The following is a 21476-nucleotide window of genomic DNA, read 5'->3' on the forward strand; positions in this document are numbered from 1 at the left end:
CGCTCCGCAGTGTTGAGTGGAATTCTCTTTCCTATAGCACTGGAGTGCTCTGCAATGCTGAGCAGAGTTCTCTTTCCTGTAGCACTGGAGCGCTCTGCAATGCTGAGCAGAGTTCTCTTTCCTGTAGCACTGGAGTGCTCTGCAATGCTGAGCAGAGTTCTCTTTCCTGTAGCACTGGAGCTCTCTGCAGTGTTGACTGGAGTTCTCTTTCCTGTAGCACTGGAGCGCTCTGCAATGCTGAGCAGAGTTCTCTTTCCTGTAGCACTGGAGCGCTCTGCAATGCTGAGCAGAGTTCTCTTTCCTGTAGCACTGGAGCGCTCTGCAATGCTGAGCAGAGTTCTCTTTCCTGTAGCACTGGAGCTCTCTGCAGTGTTGACTGGAGTTCTCTTTCCTGTAGCACTGGAGCTCTCTGCAGTGTTGACTGGAGTTCTCTTTCCTGTAGCACTGGAGCGCTCTGCAGTGTTGACTGGAGTTCTCTTTCCTATATCTGTATACAAGTCTGCTATGTTGAAAGAGTCCCTTGTTTTGTCCAAAATCCATGGACCCAGAAGCTTTAAAATAAGACCTAATATTTGTCTTAAGGGATCAAATTTTATTTTGGTTTATAACTTTTATATTAACCCTAACCCCTGTTGACGTGTACTCTAGTACTGGACTACTCACTGATGATATTAATGTACAGTTTCGTGTTTTTTTTTTTTTTTTTTTTTTTGCAGAAATGGCCCAGCTGAGCAGCTATGACAGTGGCAACCCTGACACGCCTGACACTGACGAGACTGTGGATGTAAGTGCAGTGCAGCAGAAAGGATATGGGAGTTCACTGCTCAGACTGCTCAGCACTGGGTGTTGAGTTCTACGCCTCTTTATTAACACTCTCTTAACTGTTCTCTTTCAGAGCTGTGGAACTGCGATGCAGAGGAAGAAACCCCCCTGCGAGGAGGACTTTGAGAACATCAAGCTCATCAGCAACGGAGCCTATGGGTGAGTCTCTTGAGACACCCCTGGAGACGCTCCCCTGAGCAGCCACTCTCTAACAGTGTTGCTTGCTGGCTTAGTGAGCAACATTGCTGTAAAGCTGCCCATCAGTACCTAGAGGACTGGGGATTTCCTGAGTACAGAGGATTTTTATCACTGTACAAACCATATAGGTCCAATTTTTAGAGCCCAAAGTTAAAATTCTAAATTCTGAAAAGGCAGAAGCAACATAGCTAAAAACTGGAGCAGATTTCAATAAGTCTGTCAACTGTAAAGCTGGTGCTGTTGTCCTGTAAGGTTTAATGTGTTTTGCTGTCATTACCCGTTGCAGTTCTCTTGTGACACCACAGTGTAGCCGGATTTCTAACAATGGAAAGCGGACGTACGCACTTATCCTTGCTCCGTGTCCTTGCTCCTGCAGCGCGGTGTACCTGGTCCGGCACAAGGAGACCCGGCAGCGCTTTGCCATGAAGAAGATTAACAAGCAGAACTTGATCCTGAGGAACCAGATCCAGCAGGCCTTCGTGGAGCGGGACATTCTGACCTTCGCAGAGAACCCCTTTGTGGTCAGCATGTTCTGCTCCTTCGAGACCAAGCGCCACCTCTGCATGGTCATGGAGTACGTGGAAGGTACACCATCAGGGATGGAAAGAGGGCTCCCATTGCATAGCAGTTTGATCCATTCCTGGTTTCACTTCAAGTCTAATCAGGCAAACTTCAGCTTGTTAGCCAAACAGCTCTGGCCAAAAGCTTTGCATGAGCTGCAATTTTAGGATTTAGACATAATTGCAAAAAAAACTAACTATGCACAAAGTTAAATTGAAAATTGTATTAAAAAACTAACTATGCACAAAGTTAAATTGAAAATTGTATTAAATGAAGCCACTGCTGTGAACAGTTCAGCATTTAAAGGTTTAAACATTTAGAATTGTATCTGAACATAATTTAGACCCTTTATGTAACATGTAATTATGTAATCAATGAAACTACAAAATGATATTGCAAAAGTCTAATGGATGCCATAATAGTCATACAATATTTAACGTTAGATTTCGAAATGTCAAGTGTTTCCGTGTATGTAATTCAATATGTTAACATAGCATTATACAGCTGGTTTCATTTGACTTTATGAAGCACAATGTTAATTATATAGGGGGATGCTAAACTTTTGGCCATAGCTGTATACAGTTGGTTTTAAGAATGCCTTATTGAGCTGGTTTGCTTTTGCTTGGCAGGCGGTGACTGTGCCACTCTGCTGAAGAGCATTGGGGCTCTGCCTGTTGACATGGCGCGCTTGTACTTTGCTGAAACAGTGCTGGCCCTCGAGTATCTTCACAACTACGGCATCGTTCACCGGGACCTCAAACCTGACAAGTAAGCTTGCAACGCTCGCGTCGCTCCTTTCAGTGGCACTTCATGGTTTTGGTTCAAACACTGATCAGTCACGCTGCACCCACGTGTCTCTGACAGAGCTCCTGTCTCTTATATTGTGCTAGTTTGCTGATCACCTCGATGGGACACGTCAAGCTCACTGATTTCGGGCTCTCGAAGATCGGGCTTATGAGTCTCACCACCAACCTGTACGAGGGGCACATTGAAAAGGATGCCAGGGAGTTCCTGGATAAGCAGGTACTGTGTGTGCGAGCTTGCTGTGTGTGTGTGTGTGTGTGTGTGTGTGAGCTTGCTGTGTAGTGTGTGTGTGTGTGTGTGAGCTTGCTGTGTACTGTGTGTGTGTGTGTGAGCTTGCTGTGTACTGTGTGTGTGTGTGTGTGAGCTTGCTGTGTAGTGTGTGTGTGTGTGAGCTTTCTGTGCACTGTGTGTGTGAGCTTGCTGTGTACTGTGTGTGTGTGAGCTTGCTGTGTACTGTGTGTATGTGAGCTTGCTGTGTACTGTGTGTGAGCATGCTGTGTGTGTGTGTGTGTTTGTGACCTTGCTATGTGTGTGTGAGCTTGCTGTGTACTACGTGTGAGCTTGCTGTGTGTCCTTCAGTGATGCATTGATAACACAGACATTCACCCCACTCAGTAGCCACGCTTGGGTACCCCACTCAATAACCATGCCTGGGTACCCACTCAATTCCCTTCACTACTCTGTAAGAAAGCATCTCCGCCCCTCTGCATTGGCTCTGGTGTTCCTTATGTTCTGCATGTCTCGGTCCGCAGGTGTGCGGCACCCCTGAGTACATCGCCCCGGAGGTGATCCTACGGCAGGGCTACGGGAAGCCGGTGGACTGGTGGGCGATGGGGGTCATCCTCTACGAGTTCCTGGTGGGCTGTGCGCCCTTCTTCGGAGACACTCCAGAGGAGCTGTTTGGACAAGTCATCAGCGGTGAGCACCAGCCCTCTGAATCTGTGGATTATTTTCATATGCTAGGAAAAAACCTTGGGCTGGCTAAAGGATTGAAACTTTCTGCTTAGAGATAAGAATTGGAAGAATTTCAGCTCCTGTATAGTGCTGAATTCATGCCTGAGTACCATCGCAGTGCAGCTTACTCCCTCCCCTTTTCTAGATGAAATCATCTGGCCTGAAGAAGAGGATGCTCTGCCCCCTGAAGCAGAGGATCTCATCTCCAAGCTCCTCAGGCAAAACCCTATGGACAGGCTGGGAACAGGTAGGGGTGCTGGATCTTAAAGGTACAAGAAATGGATTGGAAGTTTAAATGGACAATTTCATACAGAAACGTGCAGAGAAAGGATGTGCAGCAAAATCTGCTTTCAGGAGAACACTGTTGACTGAACCAGTTGTTTCATTTTCTGTATTAAACGTGATGGGCTCTTATTTTCAAAGCTGTTACTCCAGTCTTTAATTAACTCCCTATTTTTTTGGAAGGGGAACATTCCATGTAAATGATATAAAACTGAAAAGCAAACAGCTTTAATGTATATAGAAAGGAATTAATAATAGTTCTAGATCTAGTTTTACATAATCTGCAGCTTTTTTTGTTTTTTCTTCTGTAAAATAAAAGTTAATTAAATGCTGGAGTAAAATATAGCCCGATGTTTCTTAATGCCGTTGTTCGCAGTCTCTAGCCGCGCTGCGTTGTGTGTTTGTTTCAAAGCAGTGTCCTCATGTATTGTGCTTGCTTTGTGTTTGGGAACAGGCAGTGCCTTTGAGGTGAAGCAGCACCGTTTCTTCTCTGACCTCGACTGGAACAGCTTACTGCGGCAGAAGGCCGAGTTTATCCCCCAGCTGGAGTCGGAGGACGACACCAGCTACTTCGACAGTAAGCCCGGTCTCTTCCACTGAGCCACGACGGGACACATTCTCAAAGCGTCACCTCCAGTCTTTAATTAACTTTGAAAAGTGAAAAAAAAATAATATAGCCCAGCATTTTAAATGGGCTTTGGCAGACATAACTCTACATAGCAAAACAGCAGCTTGATATGCCACAAGCACGGGGACTGATGGATAATCAGAAAGACTGGGGGAGGGGAAATGTGTTTATTTCACCCCCAGTTGTGGGCTGGGTCAGTTCGGTATGTGTGCGTGTGTCTAATTGTGTGTCTCTGTAGCTCGCTCGGATCGCTACCACCACGTGGAATCAGAAGAGGAGGAGGACACGAATGATGAAGGGCATGTAGAAATGCGTCAGTTCTCCTCCTGTTCCCCTCGCTTCAGCAAGGTGAGTGAACCCTGCCCAGGGGAGAGCTGCTTACTTCAACTTCCACTTTAAAAACGACTCCAGGCCGTCCACATTGTGTGGAGCTGTGCACTAAATGAGGGCTCCCAATGAGTTCAGCATTGCACAGAGTATGCAAGAATAAACAGCTCAAGCAACAACAAAACCAGTGAATGACACACTGCACTTAGAGTTGAGTGGCTGATACCTCCTGAGTTCAGTGGCTCTATATTTTGTGGCTGTAAACTAAACTGAAGTATGTTCAGTGCATGTTTAAATTTAACCCTCTCATTTCTGAAGTGAATGAAATATTTAGATGAATTCAAGGGTTTGTCTGCCATTTACAGTCATTGCATAAATTCAGACATTGTCATTAATTCTGAAAACAACCAGATCATTGAAAAAGCTAAACTCAGCCAATGTTAAGGGGCAGTTACAGAGCTAGTTACCCTGTTAGCATAGTCAACCATGATGCAAGTGAGAATCGTCAACGAATACACCCCTATTGCGCCGCAGTTTCACCCATTCCAGGTTTTACTATGAGCTTGATTAGCCCCAGTGTATAGGTAACAAGATCAGGTGTGTCTTATTAAACTCACAGTAAAACCAGGAATGGCTCAAACCGCTATGCAATGGGAGTTCTATTTCCACCCCTGCAGTGCATACTACTACATAGTATGTGAGGTGGTGGGTAATCTCTCTCCCCTCTCTCTCTCTCTCTCTCTCTCTGGCCAGGTGTACAGCAGCATGGAGCGCCTGTCCCTTCACGAGGATAAGAAGACCCCGCCTCCCACCAAGCGCAGCCTGAGCGAGGAGGGCACTGGCAAGATGGACAGTCTGAGCGGGCTCAAGTGCCGGGACCGCAGCTGGATGGTGGGCTCGCCTGAAATGTGAGTCCACTGGTTGCCCTCATCACACAGTGACAGGAGCCTCGCTCTGTGTTAGCTGGAGAGGGCTGTGTCTAAAGAACATTCGCAAGGGCAAGGTGCTTGAGCCTGATTGCATCTGGTGCAGCTAGCTTGTATTGCAATCCAGCATCTGATGGTTGTATTGCAGTACTGTATTCAGGGAAGGAAGTACGACTCCTATTGCATAGCAATTTCACCCATTCTAGGTTTTTAAATAATGCAAGCTTGATTACCCACAGTGTATAGGTAACACGCTCGGTTTGTCTTGTTAGACTCGTAGTGTAGTAAAAACCAGGAGTGGATGAAACTGCTATGCAATGTGAGTCTTATTTCAATCCTTGATCATAATACACATTTTGCATTGGGAACAACAGTCTCTCTTGTTTCAGTACTTCATAAAATATGTTCTACCATAGAAAATATCAAGCTGCTGGTTTGTGTTACTTTCTGTCGCTGGCTGTTTCATTTTGGTAAAGCTAGGGGCTCTAATACAGTGAACTCCTCCCTCTCCCCCCCCTCTCTCCCTGCCGGGCTGCAGCCTACGGAAACGCCTGTCCGTGTCGGAGTCCTCGCACACAGAGAGCGACTCCAGCCCCCCGCTGACAGTGCGCCGCCGCTGCTGCTCCGCCATCGTCGAGATGCCACGCTTTGCCATCTCCACTGAGGATGAGAGCTCCAGGAAGGCCCCCTCTGCCAGCTGGGGTCCCCGCGGGGAGGAGCTCCCCCTCACCATTCCCGAGCAACCCCTGGAGAGAGAGCTGCGACTGGATGAGTCCCCTACCACCCCCAGCTCCGGCACCAGAACCCTGGGCAAGAGCACGCTGACACGTGAGTGCCCGGCAGCCACTCCTTGCTGAATAGGGTTAAAACTCATGGCAGTGACGCAGCACAATCGCACGGCTTCACAAATGCCTTATCTAATGGTACCTTGGTCTAGGTAGTGCAGCAGTGCTTCATTGTTCATTTTACAGCTTGTTTAGATATCAGCGTACTGTATTGGGATGGTGCTTTGAAAAGAAATTTTAAAGAATTAATGTGTTTTTTATATCTGAATTAATCAACATTTTAGAAACTCATAGAATTCCTGGACGCGTAAAATAACTTTTCATAAACTGCAATTTTAAATGCTGAAATGATTTATTTAATCTGAAGCAAATATCTTTGCATGTTTCTCCGCTAGCCGGCAGCTCCACTGAACTCTTGGAGCGCTCTTCGCGGTGCAACAGCACTGAAGTTTCGGACAATGCCACACCCAAGGCCATCAGCGACCTGGCAGCCCGGCGCGCACGGCACAGGCTGCTCTCCGGGGAGTCGCTGGAGAAGCGCACCTCGCGGCCGCTCAACAAGGTCATCAAGTCAGCCTCTGCAACCACGCTGTCCCTCATGATCCCGTCCGGTGAGTCAGGGCAGGGGTTTGGTGTCATAGAAATATAAGAAATGTGCATAAAACTGAGTCATACAGTACTTATCTGGTATTTTTAAGAGAAGCTATGCAATCATCTTTAAAAATGATAATGGTAACAATAACTCTCCCCAGATCATCACAATGGCTCCCCTCTGGCCAGCCCGATGTCACCCCACTCCCTCTCGTCAAACCCGTCCTCACGAGACTCGTCCCCCAGCCGCGACTACTCGCCTGGCATTAGCAGCGCCAAGCCGGCGATCGTGATCCACCGCGCGGGCAAGAAGTACGGCTTCACGCTGCGGGCCATCCGTGTGTACATGGGGGACTCGGACGTCTACACAGTGCACCACATGGTCTGGGTGAGGAGACTCCAACTGTTTCACTAGTCATTTATTGAGGTCCCGTCAGGGCTGAAAGGGTCAAACTGGTTTTATGATTGAAAGAAGTGAAAATGTCTTCGTGTAATAAGGAGAACGCTGACACGTGTGAACATTCTTCCTGACCCCTCTCCCCCTCCAGCATGTTGAAGAGGGAGCCCCAGCACACAATGCCGGTCTGCGGGAGGGCGATCTGATCACTCACGTCAATGGGGAGCCGGTGCACGGCCTGGTCCACACAGAGGTGGTGGAGCTCATCCTCAAGGTTGGGAACATTACTGCCTTTTATTTTTATATACCGCACTGATGTGGGTTATAAGTAGGACTGTGAGCAGCTACTGTAGCGCTGCTTCTACTTGATAAAGTATGCAATGAACAGGGCAGGTGAAGAATAATGTAAAATACTGGAAGGAAAATAAAATGCACATTTTTCACAGTAGGCCGTCAAATACACGATTTCCGTGAAATTCGTAATATTGTCAATTTTTCGGGGCCCCAGTTATAAGTTAATGTGTCCGGTTGAACCTCACTCTTACTGTGAAAGAGTATCTTCTCGTGAGCACATATTACCTTATTATAAATCATGTTTTAATCATAAAAGAAACTAAAACTTAGTTATCCGTGCCTTTTGAATTTCTGTCGGTTCATAGTGCAGAGGACAACACAGTAAAACAAGATATGCTGGAATGTTCTGAAATGTGGTGTGTTGATAGTTTTTTATATGGCTTTGTGATTTAGTAATCCTCATGTGAAAGTACAAAATGAAAACTGTACTGTCTGGACCCTCAGACAGGCCGTGGTTGTTGAACAGTACCCTCCTCGTTCTGCCGTTTCGTTCTGATTTGTAATGAATGCTATGCCTTTTTTGTCTCTGCCAGAGTGGCAACAAGGTGTCCATCTCGGCCACTCCCTTCGAGAACACGTCCATCAAAGTGGGTCCGGCGCGCAAAGCCAGCTACAAGTCCAAGATGGCACGGAGGAACAAGAAAACGAAAACTAAAGAAGGTCAAGAGAGGTGAGGATTTGATCTGCAATGCCACTTAGTCTAAGGATGTAACAAACAAGCAACCAAACCAAATTACACTGCTGTCAAACCTACAGGGGTGCGCTAGGAAGAGAGACCCTCAGCAGAGCAATACTTGTTAGACACGAATCAGAGAGCCAGCTCAAGCCTGTGTTATTTCTCTTTTAGAAATAGCTAACAGATGTTTAGTAGCTAACCAAGTTTCCAAAATCATTTGAATTGGTGAGATATATTTTACATGCTGACGCATCTGCTCTTTCAGAATAGCTGGAGTCTCGTCTGCGTTTAGCTTTCTGCTGACACCCTGTTGACTAGCTCTCATGAAGGCCCTGACGACTCTGTTTCTTTCCAGCAGTAAGAAGCGGAGCTCCCTTTTCCGGAAGATCACGAAGCAGGCGTCCCTGCTGCACACGAGCCGCAGCCTCTCCTCCCTGAACCGCTCGCTGTCGTCCGGGGAGAGCGTCCCGGGCTCCCCCACCCACAACCTGTCCCCTCGCTCCCCCACACAGGGCTACCGATGCACCCCTGACTCAGCACACTCCGGTACAGGCCCTCTGTTTTTAGTGATGCATTACGAGTGGTAAAGCTACTGTTATATTTGTCACATTATAAAGGACAGCAGCCTAAACCTGACCTCTGCCCTAGTATGGTTTTCCAATTCAATTCTCAGCTGCGTTCTTTGATTCTGTTTTTGTCAAATGTGAGTTTGGAAAGCACCTGTTATAAACCATTTTGCAGGGATATTTATCAAACTCTCTAAAGTGTACCATTGTTTACAAACAGACACTGCGATTAACAAACTTGAATCTACAGAGCATTAAAAGTTGTTTTATTTATTTATTAATTTTTTCCAGTTGGCGGCAACTCTTCCCAGAGCAGCTCTCCCAGTTCCAGCGTCCCGAACTCTCCAGCCAGCTCTGGCCACATCCGGCCCAGCTCCCTGCATGGCCTGGCCCCCAAGCTGCAGCGCCAGTACCGCTCCCCGCGCCGCAAATCTGCAGGAAACATTCCGCTGTCTCCCCTGGCCCGGACCCCCTCCCCGACGCCCCAGTCCACCTCACCGCAGCGCTCCCCCTCTCCCCTGTCCGGTCACTCTCTAGGCAGCTCCAGCGTCACCCAGTCCTTTCCAGTCAAACTGCACTCTTCTCCCCCTCTCGTCCGCCAGGTCTCCCGGCCCAAAAGCGGCGAGCCCCCTCGCTCCCCTCTGCTCAAGAGGGTGCAGTCTGCGGAGAAGCTGGCCTCCTCCCTCTCCTCCTCTTCCTCCCCCTCCCCCTCCTCCTCCTCCTCCTTGGACAAGAAGCTGGCCTCCTCCCGCAAGCACAGCCTGGACATCTCACACTCAGAGTTCAAGAAGGAGATGATGCAGCGGGACCCCAGCCTCCAGAGCCTGCAGGAGTCAGCCAGCGAGACTCTCCTGGGCGGCAAGACGGCCCCCGTCGAGAAGGGGATGCTGCAGAAGCCGTCAGCCCGCAAGCTGGGTCACCAGGAGCCGCCCGAGGGGGTAGGAGCTGCCGCAGGCAACAGCAAACTGAAGGACAAGCTGTCGGCTATCCGGCAGGACCGCGCAGAGAGGCGGGAGTCTTTGCAGAAGCAGGAGGCCATCCACGAGGTGGACTCCTCCGAGGATGAGACGGACGAGGGCTCAGAGGACAGCCAGGACGGGAGGAGGCTGAAGCACAGGATTGAAACAGGGCGCAAGGACTCTGCTGACGATGACCCCTTCCTGCCACCTGAGCCCTATGTGAAAACAATGCAGGTCCAGCCGCCCAAGAGTAGTGCAGCAGCATTATCCTCATCATCTCCGGTAAGCCAGCTGCAGTGTGCAGGACAGAAGATCGGATCATCAGATAAACTGGAGACTTCGTCTACCAGCTCTGTTAAAGCAACCACAGCACAACACAAATCATCTCAGACCACAACCCCCACAGTAGAGGTTCCTACCGACATATCCAGGATTGCCTGCCCAGCGGCTCGGATCCAGACGACCGCGCCCGGGAGATTGTCTGCATCTGGGATTCAGAGTGCTTTTACGCCGGTGAAGGACGCTTTTCTAAAGCCAGCCCCGGTTATCTGCACACTGGCCCCTGCAGCCACGGCCAGCGCGTCTCTGACTGTGACCTCAAAAGGCATTAAATGCACTCCAAAACAGGTCCCAGATAGCAAAGAAAAGAGCAGCAGCCTTTCAGGGAGAATTAGCGACAAGTCCCTGACACCCAGCTGTGCCCTGGAAGCCAAGTCACTCTCTCCTGCCGTAGACTGCAAAGCCAGCCCTGCCCCAGCTGTGGGGATCTGCAAGGAAAAGAATGAAGTGGACAATAAGAGGAACGCAGGCAGCGCTGCATCGACTGCTCCTGTTCTAGCTAGCACTGTTGACAAGATACCGCCACTTGTGTCCCAGCTAGCCTCGGTGGCCAAAAGTGTGCTCGGACCAGTCAAGCTGAGCATCCCTGGAGCGAAGGAGGCTTTTGAAAAAGCCGGAGAGATGCAGCCGGAAGACGGCCTCAACACAAAGGGAAAGGAGCAGGGTAAAGCCAGGCAGGAGCAGGACAGGCTTGATGCACTCAAGATGTCGACTTCGACGGGACATGCGTCTCCCTCCAAGCAGACAAGCCCTCTGCTCCCACGAGCGTCCGAGTCTGCACCCAGACAGCCTGTGCCGAAAACTGAAACGGATCCCATGAAGACCCCGGGAGACAGGAGGAAAACCATGTCAGCTAAAGAATGTGCCGAGGTGACGTGCGGTAAAACGGCTGGTAGCGCCCCCTACCAGCAGGTCAGTTGCAGTGCCCTCCGTAAGGAAGTCCCCCAGACAGTAAGACAGTCAGAGACGGGGGACCAAAAGAGAGGACAGGAATTGCAGGTGTTGCAGAAAGCAGCTGCAACAGCAGCAACGTCGACGATGATGCAAGACAAAGTTTACAAGAAAACGTAGCAGCCTCGCCGGAGGAGAAACACGCACTCCAGCTTCCAGTAACAAAATAAAGACTGCATGTTTAAAAACGTTATACGAAACACTAATCAGAAACAAACAAAGGAAATCCAGATGCAGAAGTAGGGTTTTTTTGTCCATTTTTTTCATACACCGCATTTATTTTATAAATGGCGGGGCAAGAAATAAACGGCTTTAATTAAACGTTTATTAGCTCTACTATTTTTTATTTATTTCTTTTAACAGTTGCTCACCACTACCAAGTTTCAGTCTGAGCCCGCAGTTGTTTTCTTGCTAATGGAACAGGTTGTACCTTAATGAATACAATCTTTCAGAAACATCTGCATGACTTAGATGAAAGATACTTCTTGAGAAATCAAGCTATTAAAGCAGCCGATGCATAACTCTTTCTATAAAATACATTTCAGACCTGTTCAGAGCAATGCCTTTCTGTCATTCATGCTCCATTCGTTTCCACCAGAAACACTCCTTTTACAATACAGCACTGCAAGACGTAACTGCAGCAAAGTGGACATTTTTTTAGATCTATATTATATCATGAACACAAAAAAGCAGACAGCGCCAGGAGGCTGCTGCATGTTCAGTAGTCCTGTACTGCTCCGTGCTGATCGCATGCCTTGTCCTGGTAGGGGTGCCCTTGCTAACCTCGTACAAGCTGTCTGACCTGTCCTGACTGATGCACACACATGCTCATTGTGCTGGTCTGCTCTGGAACACAGTGGACAATCAGATGTTTAAATAGAAACCGTCCACTGTCTGGTGACAATCCTGTGTTGGCTGTCATTTCAGGATCAAGGTGCTGGAAGTACCTTTGTTCCTTGAACAACTGCGAGGGCCAGATTCTGCAGCAGCCAGCCAGCTAACTTCTGATGAAGCAGCTCTGCAAAAGGGACACGATACAAAAAAAAAAGACATCAGACAAGACCAATGTTTATTTCTAGCCCTGCTTTTTTTTTTTTTTTTTTTTTTTTTACCAGTTTCATTTATTAATTTTTTTTTTTTTTTTTTTTTTTGACCTAATGTTTATTTTCATAGCTGTCAAACTTCCCTGTGAGTGTGTGTAATTGTTGTGTAGTGTGTGATTGTGTGTAAAGCAAGCTCGCATACACTGTGACTCTCTACCAGATTCCACTTGAATGTGAAAGATTGTGACAGTATCATCTAATACATGGGGAGGGACCTCTCTGTCTCAAGAGGACTGTACCTTCATGAAATGTAGTGTTGCTGTGCACAGTTAGTACGTGTTGTACAGTCTGGTTTAGACTAGTATGTAAATACACAATCCCTCATTAAATTAAACGGACCAGTCTGCCCTGTTACACAAGGGAAAGTCAGTCAAGAAAACTAACTAGCAGTGAGATTTGTCATTACTAAACAACCCAGTCCAAGGCTGGTCACGCGTTCACCATGACATGTGCGCTATCTCAGCTTGCCTACTGATCGATAGCCATATAGATCTGTGTTGTGAAGTGCCAGCATTGAAGGGAATCTTTGCAAAGCCTTGGAAAGTAGCCTCTTCGTATCAGGCTTCATGTGCTGCTGCAGTGCCGTGAAAGGTGCTTGTAGTGAGTTTGATGTTTACACTCAATGAAACCTCTTTAAGACATTGAATATGAATCGGATTGAAATAATGAAAACGCTGGGTTGTCATTCCGCAGCTCTGAACAATTCCAGCAGTGCATTTAAAAAGGATGTGTGCTTTTACCATTGGGTAATGTTTCACTGATCTGCTTTAGGATCTACATTTGTAGAAACACTTGCACCTCAGCCAGCCTTAGTTTAAGTTTGCACTAACAACAAAAACACTCTCTGGGATAATACCGGTTTCCAGAAGTGCTCACAAAAGTGTTACGACTTTTACTTTAATGACGCGTTTTCATCTTCCTCTGCCTTTCATTTTGTATCTATATGAACCTATGGAGTATTGAGTCCTCACTGATGTTTTAAACAATTTAAGATAATAAGATAAACATCTCTTCTGAAAAGGCTTAGCCGTGTTTCTGATGTGCCACTGCATTACACGAGTGCCACGAACACTGGGAAAGATCCCTTTGTGTCAGTCTGCAAATGGTGTGCGTTCCACCACTCAGTTCCAAATAAATAAATCGAGTTGTGAGGCTACAAACAGCCTCTTTTAAATGTTTACACATAGATACAGGGGGATTAATAAGCAACACGTCATTGGAAAAATTACAGGACAAATATCAGTGAAGGGTCTCGTTCAATAATTGAGAGCTCGGTTGGAATGAAAACCAGCAGCCACAGGGGGTCCCCAGGACCGGGGCTGGGAACCACTGCTCCAGCTAGCTAATGCATTTCTACAGTCAGAGTTCAATTTGAAATCGTTGCGTTTAGTTTTTTTTTGTATGGTGCATTGTTTATAAATGTTTAAAAGAAGACACATTTCTGTAGTTGTATGTACGTATTGTGACAGTTTTTCTTCCTTCTCTGGATTATACTGTGACAGTACGGTAGGACAGCATTGCCATTAATGAGGAATCATTATTACTTCTCACGCTAATCTCCTGTCATGTATTACAATTCCACGCAGTACTCATCCTAAACCATGTAGGTAGAAAACTGATTCGATGTGATGTGAAAAGGAGGATCTTTCCCCCTCTGTGCCCACCTGTCCACGTTGATCTCTGAATTGTTGTTTTAGTAATCCTCCAGAAACCACATGTATCCAAATCCAAAAGAAAAACCCATTCATCATTGTCGTTTGGGGCTGGGGTGGGGAGTTAAAGTTTTGGACTTTCAACATCACCCAAGTGTTAAAAATTTTAAATCATAAACGTTTTAACTGCATATCAGAAATAATGCTTATCAAATCCTAGGTGTTGGGCAAAGTGTTTTATACAGTTTGCAAGGCTGATTTTAGTTCCTATTCGATTTTTATTCAGTGGGTTTTCATGCTGTACATAGTCTTCTAAACGTGAATGGGCAATGCAGTTCATAATAATAAAACAAGACATAATGTATCAGTCAGTCCAGTGGAGGGTTTTATGACTGGTAACAGGAATTTCAGATAAGCAGGACGGGTCATCCTCGACTGTCATTGCAAGAGTCTTGATTACTGCTGTGGGTCAAAGCTGGAACTTCGAATGGGAACTTGCGTGTGTCCAGCTATCACCAGTGGACCAAAACCAACCGGTGACCTCTCACCTCTATCTGCTTCCTTGTTCACTTGGCCATTTAATCACTGTGTTTTGGATTTTTGACAGTCAGTTTGGTCTTCACCTCAATGTTACACCACACACATTCCTACAGGGTGCTTGTGTGTTTTAAGTGACTGGATCTAAACAGACAGAGATGCTATGTATTGTATATATAGATGTGTGTCTACTCTTAGCAGTGCTGGGTGTGCCACGGAGGTGCTTGGCAGTAAGGAAGGGTTTGTGTGAGTGTTTGGATGTGAAGAGTGTGAAGAAGTGAAATGTTCTTTTGTGGTTTTTTTCTTCTTTTTGTTTTTTGGGGAAGAACTTGAGAGATCGCTACGGTAAACCAGTGCAATAATTAATATTACTATTTTAAATGTTGTAACCGCATGTTGATGTTAAACCCTCCTTGATAATAAAGTTCATTTTTTTATCTAAAACCTCCTGTATTTTATTTTATTTTTTTTTTGTATTTACTGATTGCAGACTGCTGCTGCGTGCTGTCTGTTGTATGAGAACGTTTCTTTATTAGGCAGGGTAGTGCTTCTTCAAGCTTGGGAAGCAAGCCCCAGTGAAAGCTGAAGAACGCAAATCAAATCCTTCTGGCTGCTGTTGAGCAGTCTTGTGGTGCGAGAATGTTTTGGATTCTTGCCTTTTATAAGTGCAGCAGGAAGGATGTTGAATTGACTTTCTGTCTCCTGGAGGAGGAGCCTGCCCCTTCAGTGCGCACCACGCTGTTCTATTCTCTATACGACCAGGGAACTGCTGCTCCAGGTGTACAGCCTGGTTAAGCATGCAGTATTTATACAGGACTATTTTAATGAAATTGCTCTGACAATTGAATCCACATAGTTGGGATCATAAATATACTGTACAATCCTCTTTGCTCCTCTTAAGAACTGAGGATAAGGGAAAAAACTATTCCTTTTAGCCCGATTATATATATGACATGCATATGAAGGCTAAACCACTGTTACTGTCAATCTTGATTGTTGTCAAAATAGGCAAATTAGTGATTGTCTAATTTAATTGCTGACTTAATAGGTCACACGTGCAATTAAATAAAAAGTCAGATAAAAGGAACACATAGCCACAAATAGTAAAATGCATAAGGACTTTTCACAAGACGTTTAAGATTTATTACTGACCGAAAATGTTAATTCTCGCACCCTTAGGGTTTTATGCAGTCAGGTATATAAAGGGTATAAATCTTGGTATTCTATTAAATTTGCACACTACTGTATCTCTCTCTCTCTCTCTCTCTCTCTCTCTCTCTCTCACATTTGTCCAATTCTAATAAAGCGTCGGACTTGACCTGTTTGGTGTGACTGGCATTCTGCTGAACACCCAGATGACCAAGCTGCTAACATTGTGTTACACTAGAGGGAGCTGTTCAGTCATTTATCTGACTACACTATCACAACAGATAGACCGATTGCAGCTGTGGGTTTCTAGATTTCTATTTTTTTTACTTTTAAGAATGGAATTTAGTTGAAATGTTAAAATCAACTTTCCAACCTATTTCCTCTTCATAAACTACTGCAGATTTCAAGGAAACCTGATTTATTTATTCTCTATTGTTCATTAAGTGTGTAATAAAATATGAGCAAATCAATGACAGATAGCTGCCAGTAGATGGCAGTATAAGATAACATTTGTTACAATTATACACCATTAGGATTATGCTATGTAAAGTGTATTTGTATTGCTGCTACTGCTTTTGTTTTAGCGTATGTTTATTTCTGACTGAAACTAACAAAGTCGCAGGCATGAATATTGGTCTCTTAGCCACGTACTTCTGCTGTAGTGACCAACCAGACCAAACTGCAGTATGACGACAGATTCCGAGGAGCTGGTCTCTCTGTCAGGTCTGTGCAGGTTTGTTTTTAGGGGTGGGGTATGGGGGTAAACTAGGGTTAATTAAAAGAGAGAACGGTCTTTCATCTTGAATAGCACCCACTGCTTGTAACGGATTCCATGAGAGTCTGCACAGCAGAGGTCTGTGAAAGCACTGCCAGCTCGTTCACTTTTCCATTGTTTTTCAGCGGGAGCCAGAGATGGCCTTCACAGCAGGCTATGACACACGCTGTACAGTAGCATGGAAAGTTTTGGGTGTGTCCTTTGCGGATAGTTTTTAAATGAATGTGTTATTCTGGTCTGGTTACTGGGCTTAGGACGGTGTGCCCTGGATGCAACCAGGGATTGGCTGATGAAAGTGCCTTGTAGTTTTAATTCAGGTGATTACTTCAGTGGAATCTGAAAATAAATCGATCATTCTTACGTGACTGCACTAACACTAAAGGGATGCGCAGTGCTTTGTGATTTCACAGCACATCGGCACAAACAGAACTGCCAGTCCCATCTATAGTCGCATGCAGCACGTCAATTACTGGAGCAGTGCCCAGTTCACCCAAAGATGAGGTCACCGCAAAGCCTGTATTTCTTATTGGCAGCAGCAGGAGGCGTGTGTCATAGTCAGGTCCACACCATGCAAACGAGCTGGAGATCACAATAGACAACCTTTCCCTTCAGAACGTGTGACCACGTCTCAGGGTATATGCAAGTTCTGGTCTTGTGCATGCCAGATAGATGCATCACACATAGTACAGTTAGTGTACAGTCAGGCTGCTCTACAGCCACCTCATTCCATTAGGTAATCCCTCAGTCGATCAATAGCCATGTATTGATGCAACATTGTGCTTGTAGTTCTTTTGGAATGCAGTATTCAGGTAATGCAATTAACCAAAGGAAAAGGAGGGGGGGATCAATAAATCAAGCTGTATTCAGATGCAGCAACTGTATTCCTTCAGGGACCCTCCCAGTTTGGATCTGAACACTGCAAGGTTGATCAGGAATTTTCTGATCTCAGCAGAAAGTGTCAATCAGAGGAGTGTTGTGAAAGAGAAGCCGGCGCCTGCTGGTGTTGATTCGCCCCGAGGAGCCTAACAGAGATGTGTGTTGCGGGTCTATAATTCTACATTGGAGATATGGAGCAGTTTTCTTCCAGACCCACTGAAGGGTAGATAGCAGGAATTCAAATGAGCAATTCTGACTTGGAATAGGAGAGTTTATATGCAGTCTTTCTCAGAGCAATACATTATATATACACACAAATTACATTACTTGGCTATTTTAGTTTGACCTGTACCTAATGCCGTTTTGGGCCACGCTTTGATCACAGCCTTGACGCTTGCTGTGGCGTGGACTCCACGCTTTCCCTGATCACAGCCTTGATGCTTGCCGTGGAATGGACTCCACGCTTTCCCTGATCACAGCCTTGACGCTTGCCGTGGCGTGGACTCCACGCTTTCCCTGATCACAGCCTTGACACTTGCCGTGGAGTGGACTCCACGCTTTCCCTGATCACAGCCTTGATGCTTGCCGTGGCGTGGACTCCACACTTTCCCTGATCACAGCCTTGACGCTTGCCGTGGCGTGGACTCCACGCTTTCCCTGATCACAGCCTTGATGCTTGCTGTGGAATGGATTCCACCACTGTCTGGAAGATGTTTCGAGGGGTGTTGACCTCATTTCAATACCTTACACTGTCTTGCACAGTAAGTAGGCAGTGAATTTCAAATTATAAATTATGAAGTTCATCCCAGACGTGCTCAGTTGGACTGACATCTGGAGGCCATAGGAGATGCCTGAAATCAGGGTAATGCTCCTCACACCACCATTCCGGCATGGGGCAATTTAGCCATCAGAGTACAAGACCAACATTGACCAATTAAATAAACCATTTGCTTGGCCTTCTGGAGTAATGATGCGGTACCAGGAAATGCAGACATGAGGATCTACAGGACTAGGCTACCCAAAGCACAGACGCAGACTGGCTGCAACCTTGTGCTTACCAGTCCAGACCGTAAGCAATGAACGCACTGCTTTTCCTATAGCGTTATGCCTAGACAAACTAGGCTGATGCCAATGTATACCTGACAGACAGCAAAGGAAGAAAGCCATATTGGAAACGACACTCTTGTAAAGCTACAAGAGCAGATCCCATAGGAGAAGCAAAAGAACTGAAGCAAAATTCAGTGATTAATTATTCAATTCTAATATATCCTTTAATTCTAGGGGGTAGTGCATTAAATATTTAGCATGTCTGAATGAAATATAGCATCACTGTTCTGATAATCATTGATTGTGATGCCCTCAGCTGTATGAAATGCTGAATGCTGTATAGCATTGGTTGATGCCAGTCCATTATCAAGCTATAAACGTCAAGTGTGCAGCTGCCTGTTAACTGATATATGACCTGTTAATAATGCCTGGGCCCCTTCCCTCCCTCCTGGAGCAGAGGGAGGCTCTTACACTCACTCAGCACAAAACAGTCCTGTTTGGTAGCATGTTGTTTTACTGTGCTTAGCAAGAGTGCAATTGAAAAGTGGTTGGCATTCAAAAGGATTTTATTTTTTGTCTGGGTCTTCAATGTCCATTTATAACTATACAGATTTTTTTTTTTTTTAAATACATTTCCCTACTGTATATATTGGGTCATATATTGTACAGTAGGAAAAGCATAGTTTACAGTCTTAAGAAAGATAAGATTAGCTGATCAACAGAAAAAACAATATTTGAAAAAAACTTACAGAACATACACTAGAAAGTGAGAGATTCATCAAGAGCTGTCCAATGTAGATGGATAGATACTCCAATACACATTGTGGCTACGGACAGATTAATAAAAAAATAAAACCCCCAAGCACTTCATAACACAGCCCTGCCTCCTACCGACTTCACTGCTTCTACATTAACCTTCTCCAGCAGAAGAAGAAGAAACGCTCAGCACAAACGAGAGACAGGGAGCGCTCCCAATCCTTGCACTTTCACTTTGCTGAATCAGCAGAGAGCACAGCAAGAGGTGTCTGAACGGTTTGATAAAACACTGGAACCTCGAGGGCATCTGCTTCTCCTGACCTTCAGGAAGCCTTGGTCTCCAACTGGGATGTGATCCTGGAGGAGGAGGAGGGAGTTCATCAGTTTCCCTGGAATAGAGGTTTTTTTCAATCTTGCTCAGTAAAGCAGCCTGATCCTCTGATGCATGGCTCATCACAGCAGGTCAGGAGTCTAAGCAACAGTCTTGTGATATCTGGGGCTGGCTGAGCTGCAGTTGTTAACCCCCCAGAACATCTCTGAAGAGGAACTCCTTTCTGATGAATGGAGGCTCAGGACTGACTCTCCACTCCTTAAAGTAGCCATATCCCATGCTGGTGATTCTTCCCTTGATCTGTGCAGGTCTCAGCTCTCAGTCATGAGGGCAAGGGGTGGGGGTGGGGGGGGGGGGGGAGTAGTACACCCTATCATAGAAGAAAGGTCACTAAACTAATGTTAAATTGAAGTGCCCTCAGATAGCATTGGGAACATGCAACATGCTGCAAAGATGTTAAACTCTACCTTGACCAGCTAATGTATCTAACTCACACATACAGTACAATGCATTCTCGAATAAAATTGTTTCATTTTACAAAGGTGCAAGCATCCTAACAGCTTTGGAGTCTGGTGTAGACTCGGTGGTGCAAGCTCATTACCTGCCAACTGTATGAAGCTCACTTAAACCTTTCAAAGTCCTGGCCACTTCAACAAAGACTGACTCCTGCTCGTGCAAGCTGGCTCTTTTGAGCAGTGATTAAGCTGGACTTGGAGAGAGGAGGAGGCGAAGAATAAGTTGTTGTTGTTGATGGAAACTCAGCACTCTGCAGTCCAACCTGCACCTAATCAAAACAGCAGCTGCAGTCGGCTTTGCAGCTTTAATTCAGCTCTTTTTATGTACCCCTGGTAAAAACTAAAAAAAACAAGCTCTTTGTTTTGAGAGAGGAAGACTACAGAAGGGGAAAGGCAACAACATACATGTGCAATGGACTCCAGGCTGAAGGAGGTTAACCCTTTCAGTCCTCAGTTATTTTTGCTGAGCTGAAGAATGCGAAATGAAGTTATAGAATTAAAAAAGGAACTCCTTTTATCGGTACTTTAAGAACTTTAAACAGTGTTAAGATAAGGTAGGACCTCAAGCACTGAAAGGGTTAAACTGTGCTGGCATCCAGCTGCTTTAAGAATTAACTTTTAACCCCTCCCTAATCCCCTGGATTAACCTCTTGCCAGTGCATGTGTGTCTCTCGGAACATTCCAGGCAGTGGCTCCAGATCAGCTGACTCCTCTTTCATTCAGCCACCCCTCCTGTTTCACTCAAGTCTGGGTGCTATTTTAATTCATAACTGTAAGAATCAGCCATGTGATTATGAGTCAAAACCAAAGGAACTGCTTTAACTTCTGTCAAGTGATATATATATATATATATATATATATAATTACACACACACACACACACTATATATGTAAGTAAACAACTGTGTTTACAACAACAGAGAGATTTATTTTAACGTCTTTATAGTAATTTTTTTTTTGTTTCTTATTCATTTGTATTTGGGAATAGTTTATCTTTCAGGAAAAATGGTTAAATGAAGTACATTGAAGCAGATGGCTTTGACAATAGCTCCTTTCTGCCTGTGTCAAGACTTCTAAATGTTTGTAAGGCTTACTTGCTTTAGTAGTTTTATTGTTGGCTGTAACCAGGTCCTGTGTGTCCTGTGCAGCCTCTGTTAATGAGTCCCGCGGCACACGTGGGCACTTGAACAGAACTGTATGGGTTCTGTGGGGCCCCCTGGTGGAATGACCCCTAAAGGCTAATATAAATGTACAACAGTCAAAGCCCTATTCGTGCCTTTTCATGTGCATGCGCATCTCTAGTACAATTATTCAGAGACCGGGGGCTGAGACAGGTTCTTTAGTTTTTGAGCTATGAATTCAGAGAAGGGAGAATGTGACCTTGGGAGAGAAAATGCCCATTTTTATTTTCTTGGGAACTGTTCTAGTCTAATCCTGTGGGGTGACACCTCTTGTACCTGCACAGTTATTGGAGTTCTGGTTACTTGTTGAGAATTACTCCATAGAATGGTGTAACAGAGTAGAGGCTGGGCGCAGATCGGGGACCCTCTGCACCACAGGCATGCGTCTCAACCATAATGCAAAAGAGTGGCTTGTCTGCATTCATGGTTTTAGA

General features: G+C 45.7%; 1 protein-coding gene across 20 annotated transcripts in view; it reads left to right on the forward strand.

The window, feature by feature from the left end:
- Window positions 1-12222, forward strand: part of LOC121327396 (microtubule-associated serine/threonine-protein kinase 2-like) — a 111555-nt gene extending 99333 nt beyond the window's left edge. For 16 of the 20 annotated variants that reach the window (XM_041271420.1, XM_041271425.1, XM_041271426.1 and 13 more), the window contains 17 exons: window positions 717-784; window positions 896-981; window positions 1397-1605; window positions 2211-2349; window positions 2472-2604; window positions 3138-3303; window positions 3485-3586; window positions 4076-4198; window positions 4488-4597; window positions 5330-5484; window positions 6041-6330; window positions 6683-6898; window positions 7040-7266; window positions 7427-7549; window positions 8163-8299; window positions 8661-8851; window positions 9163-12222. In XM_041271420.1, coding sequence (XP_041127354.1) covers window positions 717-784; window positions 896-981; window positions 1397-1605; window positions 2211-2349; window positions 2472-2604; window positions 3138-3303; window positions 3485-3586; window positions 4076-4198; window positions 4488-4597; window positions 5330-5484; window positions 6041-6330; window positions 6683-6898; window positions 7040-7266; window positions 7427-7549; window positions 8163-8299; window positions 8661-8851; window positions 9163-11240 — 4553 coding nt within the window. In that variant the 3' untranslated portion in view covers window positions 11241-12222. The remainder of the gene's footprint in view (window positions 1-716; window positions 785-895; window positions 982-1396; window positions 1606-2210; window positions 2350-2471; window positions 2605-3137; window positions 3304-3484; window positions 3587-4075; window positions 4199-4487; window positions 4598-5329; window positions 5485-6040; window positions 6331-6682; window positions 6899-7039; window positions 7267-7426; window positions 7550-8162; window positions 8300-8660; window positions 8852-9162) is intronic. The other 4 variants (XM_041271422.1, XM_041271431.1, XM_041271440.1 and 1 more) reach the window with 1 other exon arrangement.
- The last annotated feature ends 9254 nt before the right edge of the window (window positions 12223-21476 follow it).

The sequence above is a fragment of the Polyodon spathula genome, chromosome 14, assembly GCF_017654505.1.
Source record: "Polyodon spathula isolate WHYD16114869_AA chromosome 14, ASM1765450v1, whole genome shotgun sequence".
Taxonomy (NCBI): domain Eukaryota; kingdom Metazoa; phylum Chordata; class Actinopteri; order Acipenseriformes; family Polyodontidae; genus Polyodon; species Polyodon spathula.